Here is a 14,606-nt window from a genome sequence, read left to right on the forward strand (position 1 = left end):
TAAAAATAAATAAACAAAGCAAGTATGTTTGGGTTGGGTTGACCCCCAGGGAGAAAACAGCTGTTGTTTCTGTGGCAATGCCATGTTTCCAGCAGGCTGGTCTTTCCCATAAAGCCACAGATTTAAACTGAGTGGAGGATGTTTAGAGCATTCATTCACCCCTGCATAGCAAAAGATTCTGACTTTCAGAGAATTAATATTATGTTGAGTCCTAAACTTCTGTTAGACTAAACCATGCCTCCCAGAAAAACATTGCATCTTGATATGAAGAGAAGAATCTATTGCTCTGTTCATCAGGTCTAATTCTTTTAATCAATGTAAAGAAAACATGTGCATTATTATTCATGTCTGATTTTGACAGTTATCAATGGCTGATGTGATGCCTGGTATATCACAGGAGTAACATTTTTCTGTTTTCCTTTCACTGTTTTCTGAGGTGAGGCTCAATAATCGATAATGGAAGGTTTCTTTTTTTCTTCTTCTTTTCTTACAATCGGTGCAGAACCTTGAGGGTTGCACAGATCTGAAACCCTTGATCAATCTATGTCAAGTGATTCTGTTACATGAATAATTGAGAATATGTGTGGCAATTCTTCACAGATGTTTCTATAAGTAAACAACTTATATCAGATATCACAGTTCTCAGACTAGGACTCTCAAGAATACATGTTCTGATAATATTTTTACAGAACAGCTTAGTCTGCAGTCAAATGGAAACTCCAATGCTCTTTCAAATTAAAATTCTATTTTCAAAGTACTTGTCACATCATCAAGATAAAACAGGTGAATAAACTGTGGTATGTCGTCTCAGCCACAATAACTGTGTATGTCCTTGAACATCGCCAGATGACTGCTAATGAGAATTAATTTAATTCTCTTTCAGTGAAGGTGAAAATAAAATATTTTTGCAAGGGGCTCAAGAGCAGTCACCACTGATTGGCTAGAATATCTTAATTCACGCTACAAACAGTTCTCTATCCTTTTGACGTATGAAGAAATACAGTCAGGCGGTTGCCAAAAGCTAAAAAATCCTCCATTTTTGCTTCACAGAACCAAAAATCAAAGAAAATACAGATGCTTATGAAAGAGTAGAAGTTATTTGTATTTTCACATTTTTGGGATTTTAGTCAATCTAGGCGATCTTATTTTAATCACTGGATTCTGAATTTAATGTTTTAAATGTGACCAGGTTTCACTTTCACTACCCTGAATTAACTTTTAAAGTGAAAATCTGCTAAGCAACACCATGATGTTTGATCCTTGCTCACCTATCTGAACATCTACGCAGCCCAGTGAGGATCCTTCCCAGACCTGGAGGAAAGCACACTCTGTTTATAGTAGCAAAGCAAAAAATGCACAAAGCCAGCTACAGCCAAGTCTCACATGACACAAAACATAGTAGTGACATAGCAGCTAATATGCCCTGACTGCTACATGAGTGCTGTTCTTCAGCTTCAGTTCCCCAAGCACCTTATCTGCCTCCTCTTTTACAACAATCCTGGAGGCAAGCACAGTCTTTTTCTTCTGGATTTGTTCTGTGTCAAATCCAATGAAGTTTGGTTCAAGACTGGAAGTCATGAGTATAAGGAATATAACAAAGGCCAAAGTTGTTTAATTTTAGACCATTTAGCCTGGAATCCACATCTCTCCGTGCACTTCAGCACTCAAGAGAAAACTGTGGAAGTAACGAACACTGGTGAGGATCCAAGGGAGACTTTTATTGCCAAAGAAAGAGACCCTTTGTGCTTTATATATTCACAGGAAAGTCACCAGTAACAGAACTAACTAAAGAATCATGCTATGTGTTTTTACTGTTAGATAGCAGTCAATGGCTACGTATGAATTACTGAATAAAGCAGTCTGGGAACCTCCTTGTCAAGTAGCATAACACAGCCCATGTCCACATGCTTAAACTCTGTGTTTGCTCAGTCCCAGACATATTGCCTTGTGAGAGCATGTCCTAAGAGATGCCATGCTCTCAGCTGAGCCTGGACATTGTCAGGAAAAGCACAATCTATCATCAAGCAAAATCAAGGCAGAAAATGAACCATCAGAGAATTCATAAGCCAGTGTATGAAACCATGTCTTGCCCTTCTTTAGTTGGCTAAGATGGATGAGACCACTGAGAATACTTAGTGCATATCACAGCACTTTTCTTTGCAGAAAAGCATGTGAGAAGAGGCAGGATCACAGCAAACAGACCTACCCAGCATGGCTGCACCAGGGCAGCTACCTGACAGCAGCAAAGAAACAGGGAATCGAGATCAAGAGCAGCTGCAATCAAATTGGTGAAACTGCTTGAATATAAATGGCAGTAAACTCATGTCCTATGTATCTGGACTGCCATCTTCAGTCCCAGCTTGCAGTCCTACTATCAGAAAGACCTAAAGCAACAGAACACGGCTACAGGCTCCACAATGCTTGCAGCACCACAGCTGGTTCTTGTTTGTAAGAAATGTAATAATTAAAGCCAGATGCAAGGAGAAAAAGAAAATTAAATGCACTATGGGGGTATAAAAGATTTTCAAGGTCTCAGCAAGATCCACATTAGATGGGACTTTTCAGTTTGAATTGGAATAAACATTGTCCCTTGGGCAAAAAAAAATAGTAATTGTGAAGGTGTAATTGGTAATGCAGACCTAGCTTTCTGGCCTACTAATTGTCTTCACCATTCAGAAACAGACAGTGGACGGAAATGTTCCTCACTCAATTGCCTACATAACAGTTTTTCGCAGGGAAGTATTTCCATTTTTGTTCCAGACCTGTTTGTGCTTTGCATCCAATTATTTTCTGCTCCCAGAACATTTGGCCATTTGAATCCCTCAATTAGCTCAACACTCTGACACTTCTTTTTATAAATACGATGCTGGCTCACGCCCTGGAACAACTAAGAGATCACTCCATTATCACTAGTAGGGCAAGGAGCAACACAAACATATCAGAATAATTGAGAATGCCTGAGAAAATTTCTGAACCCCAAGGAAACAATCTGCATCCAATTTTCATCTCATTCCCATCTCATTTATAGCACTCATTGTCAATACTTCATTTCTGGTTTAAATTGATGCAACACGAGGTTTAAAATAGCATCTTCCAAGATATTGTGAAGAACTGAGTAGTTCTGGGAAGATGATCTTACCAGAAATTACCCCGGTGACTCAGGAGCCTGCTTTTTGTCTTCAGGTGTCTCTGACAGCTAAGATAACAGACACTGCAAACTGGGGTAGACAGGTTTGGGGCTGAGAACTGTGTCCACTCAGAGTAGGAGATGAACTGGCTCCCAGTATGCTCCCTCAACAACCATGCAACCAAGCCCATGCAGCTGGATCTGGTGATGCTGTGCTGACCTGCACCTAACTTGCTTCTTCTGGGTAAGAGAACTGGCTGCAGAGCAGACTTATGCCTAGCTGAAGTTTAAAGCAGATAATATTCATGGCCATCTGAAGAAGGTGTTTGCACATATTCATACATTTCCACTGTCCACATTCACCATCTATTTCACAAACTGAAGCATAGGAAGTTCCACAAGAATGTGTGTGGGAACTCCTTCCCAGTGCAGTGACGGAGCAGTGGCACAGCTGCACAGAGAGGTGGTGGAGTCTCCTTCTCTGGAGACGTTCCAGACCCGCCTGGACGCCTACCTGTGCAACCTGGGCTAGGGAGCTGCTGTGGCAGGGGGTTGGACTTGATGATCTTTAAAGGTCTCTTCTAACCCCTACAATTCTGTGAATCTGTGATCCTATGTCACAAACAATTCTGCTTAGACCTGCAGAGCAAGGCTGCAGGCAATCTCTCATGGATCAGCTAGGACCACCCATCAGCTGCAGGGCATTGGAGAACATAGCATGCCTTAAAACTGTATGGGTAAAGAGAAATATTGCCAAGAAACACTGGGAAAAGAATCTGTTTTCAATTTAGAAAGTAATTGTCTGCCTTCCACAGTGTGTGGCGTAATCATTCAGCTGAAATCCTTAGTCTGATGGGAGTCAGTCTACAGTTCTGCGTTAAGACTAAACAACAGAAAGAAACAAGCAGCACCAATGGATAGTATTTCTGCTGTTTCAAAGTGGCAAAGTGAAGCCTTTTCCTCCCAGGAGCTATTATCTATGGAAGTGTTTCCAAAGCAAACCAGATAAAATATTGTGTGCAAGAATGTTAAAGGGAACTGAGTTCTCCATTTATGTTCATCTCAGCCCCTCTGAGGTCTCCAGGATAAGATTGGATTAATAATTCATTTGTAAGCCTTGTTTTTAAATCTTCTTGTTAGTCATCTCTTATGATATGTTATTTCCTAAACAAGCAGCTCATCTGACTGGATAAAAACATCCATTCACCCTTGAGAATGAAAGCTAACACACAAATGAACCTCAGCATTATTAACTTTTGCTACCTGGTGCTCCACTCAGCGTCTATAGCACCAGGCAGACTTCCAAGATCCCAGGCCCCAGAAGCAATTCAGCTGTAGCACTGTGCCAGGGTTAGCTCCAGCCACCAGCAGGACAGGGAGCAATGCCGCATTAGGCAGGATTCCAAGCCAGTGGAGGAATCACCATGCTGTACCCATGTTGTAGTCCTGCTGCTCATGTCATAGCTCAGAGTGGGCATGTGAAGATGAAGTGATTAGGCCAGTGCAGAATAGAAATTTCAGGGCAACTTAGGAAAATAAGGAAGAGGGAGATCAGGAGGAAATTTAACCTTGATTATATCAGTACAATATACTTATTTCATACAAATGCAAACTATGTAAGATCACATCTTTCTGATTCACTTGATTTCCCAGTTTGTGAAGGAATAAGTGACATAAGGAACTACAGAATACAGAAAGTACAGTACAAAAACTATTTCATGAGAGCCTGGCATATCTTGGGCTCTGACCGTCATGTCAGGGACAGTCTTCTTCAATGCCAATTTAAAGGTGGAGTAAATAATTTCTGGAGATCTCAGTGATATTCCTATCACTTTTGCAACAGTGCTACAAGAGGTACTCAGTGTAATAGCCTTAAGATTCAAAAGTTCATGAGTCTGTGTGGATCTAACATCATCCATATAATGCAGGGAGGTTGCTACACAGGGTAAGCAGGCACTGTCTGAGCAGCAGAGTGCATGTCTCACCAACCTCACAATGAGGTAGAAAGTTCTCTGTGGAGAACAAGTTACACACTTAGATTAGATAAAAGCAATCCTCTTTCATTTTCTTCTTCCAGTCTTAGAGTGGGATCTTAATAGCCTTGAGTTTCTATCTGCTTATTGCCGTAATAAGTATTTAAAAGAAATCAATTTAGATATTTATGATCTGTTTTATTTTGATAAGCACAGTTATGTTAAGTGTACAGCCACACCATCAAGAAAAAAAAACAGGGAAATTTTACCCTTCATGCAATCCCTCCCATTAAATTATTGTGTTGCATGAAGAATGATTGAGGAACTGTTGTATATTCCAGGGACATACACATAGCTGGCACACCTCACCAGTCTTACAGACAGACAACACCGCCTTGGCAGCACCTCACAGAGCCCACCAGCTTTCACTCAGAAGGACACTGATCTTTGTAGATATGGCTCTGCCTCCTCAGGGCTATTAGTTCAAAGCTCATAAAAGCCAATATGATGTCTGCTTTTAGAAAGCTTTCTAAGGCTTTTCTTTTTTAAGTAGAAGCTATTCTTTTCCTATGGATATACCTTTTTTACTCAATAACTGTCATCACTCCTAGCTGATGCATCCTCTAGCACAAAATGCAGCTTATTGATCCCACTGCTGACGAAGGGCCAGAAAGGGAAGGATGGTGGCAGTTTGAACACCACAAAGCAATACGCAAGCACCAGGGTAGAGAACATAGGAACAGACTGCAGCTCAGCTGTGTGTGTGGTATTCTGAGAAAGGGCCATGGAGTATACTTATTGGAAACCTGGTGGTTGTAATTTTTGCTTTCCCCTACATCTTGGTTTCTCCTGCCAAACCTAACCCTCAGAATACATCTGCATAGGGGATATTCTATGTTTATTTTCTTTTTGCAGGGATGCCAAGAAGGATTTTACCGTACCAGATCAGGAAAATGCTCTCCTTGCAACTGTAATGGTAACGCAAACAGATGCCTTGATGGATCGGGAATCTGTGTGGTAAGAAATTCCTGTCTCCTCAACCATTCCCTCACTGAGTGACAGCACATTTGGTTTTGGGTTTCTACTGGTGATAGTATGAACCCTTTCACCCTTGCATGAGGCTTCGCACAAAGGAAATATTCCCCAGGCAAACCCAAGAAATTGTGGGCCATGATCTGACTCTTCTATTAACACCAATGCTCAGTTTCAATACATAGCAAAAACAGTGTCTGTCCCACAGGAGTATTTTTGCTGAAGGGAAATAATAAGCAGGACCAAGATCAAAACATTAATAAGATTATCTTAGCCAAATTTCATTCTCACTTACTCAGGTTATCCCTGCAGATTCCAAACATTTTCAGCATGTAGTATTTGCAAGAGTCAATATGCTGGGGAAAAATTTCAGTCCTAAGAAATATGGAAAGAGTTTCATATTCCCCAGAGAAAAATGCATAAATTCAAGCACACTTCATTTTCCCCTTTATGAATACAATACTTTATATCACACAAATAATTTACAGTGGCAAGTGACCCTTATGAATGTATATACAAATGTATATCCTGCTGCATGGCAGCCTCCCGCAGTGAAGGAACAACATGAGGCAGTTGAAATAATACACCAAGCAAAGAAGATGCTGAACTCCAAGGTAATATTACAATTTCCCATATGTTCAGGCTCACTCATTATCAGCTCATACAGAAAGCCGTGAGTTAGCATTAGTAGTTGATCACTCATAGCTCCAGAGCAAAATTCAGGGCAGTAAAACTAACCCCAATTACTAATGGGTAATTTGAGCAGTAGTACACTAGAGAAAGGATGGAAGTTAATACTGTAATGTATCTGAACAGCATAGCAAGAGCAGACATTAATGTTTGCTTTACAGGCTTGCATAGAGCCCAGAGCTCCTGGTTTTGCAATGGACTCACTGTGTTACTTTTGACAAGTCATAAACCTTTGCCCTCCATTTGTCTCTTCGTAAAATGACCTTATAATGTTCACATACTTTACATTGTTGCAGCCTCTGTCAAGTTTTCAATTATATATAATTCCATGCCACATGGCATATTTACCATTCCATTCCCACAGGAGGAACATGGTGCAGCTATTCAGCCCAGGAACAATTACTATGGTTTAGCCACTGTAGCGTACATATGATTGCATAGTTTATGCAGAATAAAAATGGTTTTAGTGGGTTAATATTAAATTAAAAAAAAATGGTTTTACATTGTAAAGAATTCCCAGCTATTAACTTTCACATGGATATGATTTTTGGTCATGAGACAATGAGAAGGGGAAGCTCCCAATGGAAGAGTTGGAACCGAGTAAGAGTTTTTTAAATGTCTACTTCTTGTGATTCTATTGACCACAGAATTTCTGGAGCAGAATATATGCAGTAGGAAAGTGGTTATATCCTCAGTTTACAAACACACCAGAAGACTTGCTTCCTGTCTTCTACAAAAATGAGGCCATTGTCAAGAGATGAGGAGAAGAACAAAAAAGGGAAAAAAAAAAAAAAAAGAAGTTGCTGTATTAGCGGAAAATAATCTGAAAGGGTATGTGTATTTGTGACTGATGTTCCTCTGGGATACTAAATTCCATGAAGTGATGAGGTAGTAAGAAAAAAAAAACTAAGAGCTAAAGCCTAGTTTACTGCTTGAGTTCAAATAAACCATTTGAAGGCTGGTCTGAATGATTTAGTAAGCCATTATGCTCAGATCATTTACTTCTCAATAAAGATGAGCAGGAAAAAAAAGCTTAAGCAAAATAAGAGTCAAAGGGAAAGGGAAAGGGAAAGGGAAAGGGAAAGGGAAAGGGAAAGGGAAAGGGAAAGGGAAACGGAAAGGGAAAGGGAAAGGGAAAGGGAAAGGGAAAGGGAAAAGGAAAGAGAGTAGTGCAAGGAAATAGCAGCATGAAAAGGGGCTTAAAGGATATGACAGCTGAAAACAGAGTTGGAGATGCCCATGGGGACTGCAACAACAGGAATTTTCTGAGGATGCAGAAATGTCCAGAAAAAAACTTCCATCTCCTGACTGATGAAACCAGTAAACCACAAAGTGTGACTGAGAAAGCCTGGGGGAGAATAAATACTTAGAGAAAGAAGGATATAATTTGGAAAAACAGCAGGCAGAACTGGGTTAGATGAATAGATGTGAGTAATTTGAGAAAAAGAGCCTTTATTGTTAAGACTCTGATTTTGTTAGAATCAGTGGAAAAAAGCAGCTTTCCCCAAGGATCATTCTGTAGAAATACAGGCATGGATCTGATGAAAGTGTTATAGGGGATGGGGCTGGGACAAAGAGGAGTCTGCACAGCTCAAAATTTCTGGGAATTGACAGAACCATGTGGTATTGAGAGTTCATTAGTTTCTCCCTTCTCAAACTTTTAGGAAATTATTCCAGTAAATCTTGCAGTGGTAACCAGCACACCTGATAGTAAATAGAAGACTCTCTGCATTCAGTCAGTTTTGAAAGATTCATAAAAAGAGAGAGATTCTGTATATATTCTTTACTATCATCATCCTGTATTTATCTTCATTCAAACCTGTTATCTCTCTGCTTCTGGTATGCAACTATAATCTGTTATTTTATCCCTTACGGACTCCCCACTGGCACCTCAGGTTACACTAACTCTGAGTTACAATGTTACTGAACATCCTTACCAGAAGATCTTTAGAACAACTGATATTCAGCCAAGCTGAAAGATTCTACATTTGCATGTTTATTCATGCAGTAGCGTTATTTAAATATGAAAAACATACATATACTTTAACTGCTAATAATGATGGAAGACAACACTAAAGTAATTGCAACACAGTATTCAGTTGTTTAATATTTTTTGCAGTTTAAACAATAACTAAGTTGTAAGACCAGAATACTCAGGCAGTATGAAAATGAAAAAGTATTCTACTGTAAAAGGAATGAAATATAATGGCCAGATTCCATACAGTGCTCTAAGACAGTATGCAAATTAATGAAATTTTCATTGTCCTTTGCCCTGAATTTGAAGTCAAATAAAATTTAATCCCTTTCAGTGATGTATTATGATAATGTACTCACATCCTTAATTCTGCTGACATAAATATACAACTTCTGCTCCTGTTTTAAAACTTCTCTCATCTTATTCATGGAGTGTAAATCAAACCCACGAGTCTCTAGAAGCTTATCAAATGACACCATCAATAAATCAACAATCTCATTAGGTAACCAGACAGAAGAAATTAGTGCAAAGACAGCCATTATTGCACAGATATCTACCATAAAACAGGTGCAGAAATCAATTGTGCTCCTGTGATTATAACTGAAGAGCCACTCAGTCCATTTTTTAGTGCAGAAAATCACCCAAGTATTAGAAAAGCAGTCAGCATAGCATAAACTCCATTTATGATCTAATGCAGTACAGATGTCAAATAATGCTTCGTTTCAAATACATTATCTGGTGATGCATGTAAGTCCAATAGGGGAAGAAACACATTTTTGATGCTGATGCAACCCTTTCAGTCCTAGCTGAAAGAAAAAGAAGGCACTTGTAGGACCCTGTAGTTTTCCGCTTGGAAGCATGCATTTATGTGATGTTAACTTGATGAAACTGTAATAGCTGTGGCAGACTTCATATAGAGTTCTTCCTGCATAAAGCCCAAGCAATTAGGTTTTGTTACCAATAAAATATGAAGATGCAAAGTGAATGTTTTGCCTCCATCAACAACCTCAGATCCTACAACACCAGCAATCCACAGCCAATGTATTTCTTTAGAGTGCCTCTTTTGAAAGATCAACTGTTGAAAATTCAGCCATGGGAGTATGCTTCAAATGACTTCCAAATGACAGTCTGAGTGAGATGGTGCTGCTCATCCTGGAGTAGAGAAGGCTTCAAGATCACCTGATAGTGGCCTTTCAGTATCAAAAGGGGGGATATAAGAAAGCAGGGGACAGATTAAGTAGGGTCTGTGGTGACAGGATAAGGGGAAATGGTTTCAAACTTAAAGAGGATAGATTTAGGTTCGATATAAGGAAGATGTCTTTTATAGTGAGGGTGGTGAAGCACAGGAACAGGTTGCCCAGAGTGGTGGCGGAAGCCCTATCCCTAGAGACATTCAAGCTCAGGCTGGACCCGGCTCTGAGCAACCTGATCTAGCTGTAGGTGTCCCTGTTCATTGCAGGGGAGCTGGACTAGGTGATCTGTAAAGGCCCCTTCCAACTCTAAGGATTCTATGGTTCTATGATGATTTTGTAACTGAGCAGAATGTCACAGAAGCCATGACTGTCATCTCTGAAACGAGTAGTATACATACTATGTGCAAGAAGAAAAATGAGCAAGGATTTATTATACTAAAAAAATGTATTGCATACGCTATGAAGGAAGTCACTTGAGATGACTGCACAGTATTGTGGCAATAACTTCAAAGAGCATGATGAAATGGACTGGAAGTCTGAAAGGATTAAGAAATTACAAATATGGATATACAGACAAAATTTTTGTTGGACTGAGTTATCAGCATGCTTTCCATGATTATTTCTACTAATAGAGGGTGAATATTATTCTGTGGCTAGATCTTCATAAATGCATAAATGCATATGAATCAGAAAGAGCAAGTTTAGAGAGAACATTACAGCACAAGGTGCAGTGTCAGCTTGTTGGTACCTACCTAAAATCTCAAAGTGCTTTGTTATTATCTGTTCCATATATATTAATATATATATATTCCATATATAATATATAATATATAAAATATATATATGTTCCATATATTTTAACTGTATGTATTGAAGGCATCCAAAGACTACATGAAAATAGATAACTAGATAGATGAATGGATGGATGGATGGATGGATGGATGGATAGATAGATAGATAGATAGATAGATAGATAGATAGATAGATAGATAGATAGATAAAGACTTCTGGGGGAATAAAAAAGGCTAAAGGATCATAATAATGGGGAGGATATATTCACTGATATCCTTTCCAGACGTTTATGGAATTTTTGACAATAGAGTATATTGTCTTGAAAGTGATTTGTGTTTTAGTGTTTGGGTTTACAGTTGAGTGGAAAAGTTGGAACTGATTTGGCAGTGCTGCCCAAGAGGATAACATGTTCCACATGATTGCCAAGGCAGGTCTGGAGAACTGCCAATGGATCTACAACCATCCATCAAACATGAGCACAAAGCAGCAGGGAGCTAGGAAAAGTCTTCAGATTATTAGGTTCTCCAGGCCTCATGAAGAGCCTTGCAGCTCTTTCAGTTCATTATTTCCTTCTTTAATGATGGACCACATCTTTAGTGCCTGAGGTGATACACGTTTGGAAAGCTAAACAGAACTACAGTCGTCAAAATGGCTGTCAAAATGCAGCCATTGTCCAGAGTGGTTTTGTATGCATTAGCTGTCGGAAATGCCACAGATAGTCTCAGTGCCTCAGATGTAGATGTTTCCCTTCCTCTTGGCGCTCTTTTAACATAGAATATTTGTTGTCTTTACAGTGTTACTATTGCAAACTTGCAACAATAACACTAATGTGAGCACTTTGTTTTCTTTCCCTGAACGGTTTCTACAACAGTCTTGTAGTAAGCCAGACCAAGGCTGCAAGGAACATTACCCTCGCTCATGTGCCAGCTCATCAGCACTTCCCACACTAAGCCACGTGGTAGTAGGAAAAAGAAGTCCACATTTTTTGGCAAGATATCCACTCATATTTTACTCAATATAGGGCAAAAAAAATGACATTGATTGGGTACCTTGACTCAAACAAGATAAGGAACTGGGTTTTGTTGCTATTCTCACTATTATACAAATTCAGTTGTCTTTACTTAAGTAGAGCTGCACAATATTTAGTCTTTCTTTCAAGTCCTCATCACTTCCATATCAAACTCTGACAGCTTACACTGCAACTCATCCATCCACAGTTGCTGGAACGAGAAGGATGAAATCATAAAGATGAAAAAGATAAAACATAAATACCATGGCTTTCAAGTCATGCTCTTTTTTTTATTATTTATTATTATTATTATTATTTTGCTATTATTTTGGGACAGCAATGAGTTTTGGCATTCTGGTGAGGACACTGTGTAGATGTTTAACCTCAGATAGGAGGGCATCTCCCATATTTGGAAAAGTCTAAATCTACATCCAGATATCAGGCCAATCTCTACTTGCCTAGCAACAAATACAGAGTGCACAACAGTGTAAGCCACTTTCATCTATCTTTATAATTATTTATTTATATGTATATATGTATGTATTCTGCTTTAACAATTGCTCCATTTACAACTATTACAAGACTACCTCTCAGAATAATAATTATGAAAAAAAAGAAAAAAATAAAAGACAGTTCCTGCTATCTGGTAACAATGACTGTTTTCAGCTGCAAATTAATATTCAGAATTCTCAAGCAAGGTTTGGGGACACTTGCAGATTTCACAAATATTTCAGAAGACAGAATTTTTTTATATTTTTTTTTGTTTGTTTGTTTGTTTGTTCACTTTATTAGCCTCACTAGAAGCAGTCCTGGCTATTAACTTTTGCTGCCCTGGAGAGACTCAATACCACCCAGCATTAGGTGCCTAATGGCATTCTGTGGTGGGTCCTGTCTTTTACCTTTAAATCTAGAGGAGAAGTGGAACAGTTGTTGACTATTTTATTTACCTATGGAAGAGGTACATCCTGCTTAAATTGCACTGGAATAAACTGTGAAAATAACCTCCCCAAAGTAATTGTCTAAATAACACATTTAATGAAACCACTGCCCTTGAAGACAATTAAAAAGAGCTCTGTTCTCTTCAGGATCTTAACTTGAGGCGGATTCTACTGTTTTTAGTAATATTAATTTGCAGAAAAATATGTTTGTCTTTTGTTGGGACAAATTACAATTTTGCTTGTTACTGTACCATTGCCTGAAAAGAATGAGGAAATTCTTTATTATTTGTGCACAAGCATTACTACAGAGCAGAAGTGCATCACACTAAGTGCTCTGTGCTCTCAGAACAGCAATTCCAGCATTGCTTTCCAAGTAGATGAGTGCAGGAGCTCAGTGCTGACAACCACTCCCAAATGGCTTCGCACAGCACTTTCCCATGGGCAGATGTGTGAAGTAAGGATGGTTACACTAGGGGCCAGAGGTAGAAATGCTCATCCTGATTGATGTTACTCCATGAGATCAGAGTAGGTCAACCAGTGGAGGCATTTTCTAACAGGAAAGTGCACTTCAGCCATTCAATCATAGTACAGGTTACTGTTGGTATAACGATTGTAAATGATGGTAGGCTGTAACCTCACATAGAAGTTTTCAGAAGTCAGGATGCTATTACATTGGATTACTTTCTCTGAAATTGAATTGCCCATGAAGAAAAGACCTATTTTTTTTTCTATGAAAATAAAGACATGCATTAACATGGGCATCTGGAAAGAATTCAGCTTAGAATTTTAACTTCATGTAAATTTAAACCATAGTTTACAAATCTAGAGCATTTTAAAGAATGTTGCAATATTTTTCACTGCATGGCTGTGTCTCTTCTTGGGAACTCTGTTCTGCACAAGGATAGGCAGCAATTTTCTGTTAGCTCAACGCTTGATTTCCTAAAAGATATATCTAATGACTATTTTCTAGAGATCTTTACTTCAGTCTTTCTTGCTGCTCATAGGAAACCTATATATATACATATATATATATATATATACATGTATAGAGTTCCATTATTTGTAAAATAGACACCAATATCACTAAACACATTTCTACAACTTTGTAAAAAGCTTTGAAAGAGACACTGAGACAGGAAAGGCTGAGAACAATTAGGCATAGTCAGATTTACGACACCTACCATAAATTAAAAGCATTCTAAAGCAGGTATGAATATTGGGACAACGAGTATCCCATGTAACTCATAGAGCAAAGCACTTCTTTAAAATCCAGTTTCTCAGAGAAGGCAATAAATGGAATTATTTTTTTATCTCATGACTATTTCTCTGTTAGAAGTAACTGGTTCAGCAGCAAAACATTTTTTCAGACTACTGAACTGGTGCCACTCAGCACTGAGAATACCTTGTGGGCTGCAGGGAGGGTGTCCTGCATGCCTCAGAGATGTCTCACAGGCTTACTGCAGTCAGCAGCTTTGTTGGAGATGCCAATCTGACTCAAAATAAAGCATACAAGGTCACTTTTTATCACTGTAAAAATGCAATTCTAAATACCCACAGGAGTGCTGATTTGTTAAATAAGATAAAGCCACTTTTACATAATTATTAACAAGAGAATAACCACAGAAATGCCTCCAGCATTTAGCTACCAGGGCCTTTTGGGTAAGAGGGCCTTTTAGTGTTTCCCTTCAGTTTAGAAGATGAAAAGTACTGCAGATACATGGAGCAGCATCAGCTACCCTGCAGCCCTGCTGTGTTGCTCACAATAATACCTGTGCTTTGGAAACCAGTAATGGATTTATACTGATAATGCCCCAGTGTTTTTTGCAGAGCTGAGGCTGAAAGAGGTGATGTGAACGGCTCAGAGCAAAAATGATGAA

General features: G+C 38.9%; 1 protein-coding gene across 2 annotated transcripts in view; it reads left to right on the forward strand.

Annotated features, from left to right (window-relative positions):
* LAMA4 (laminin subunit alpha 4) overlaps window positions 1-14,606 on the forward strand; it is a 95,649-nt gene that overhangs the window by 16,515 nt on the left and 64,528 nt on the right. For both annotated transcript variants that reach the window (XM_065734895.1, XM_065734905.1), the window contains exon 2: window positions 6,016-6,117. In XM_065734895.1, the coding sequence (XP_065590967.1) occupies window positions 6,016-6,117 (102 nt within the window). The remainder of the gene's footprint in view (window positions 1-6,015; window positions 6,118-14,606) is intronic.

This window comes from Cyrtonyx montezumae, unplaced genomic scaffold (genome assembly GCF_038088225.1).
Source record: "Cyrtonyx montezumae isolate F1298 unplaced genomic scaffold, pur_monq_1.0 scaffold_0, whole genome shotgun sequence".
NCBI classification, from domain to species: Eukaryota; Metazoa; Chordata; class Aves; order Galliformes; family Odontophoridae; genus Cyrtonyx; species Cyrtonyx montezumae.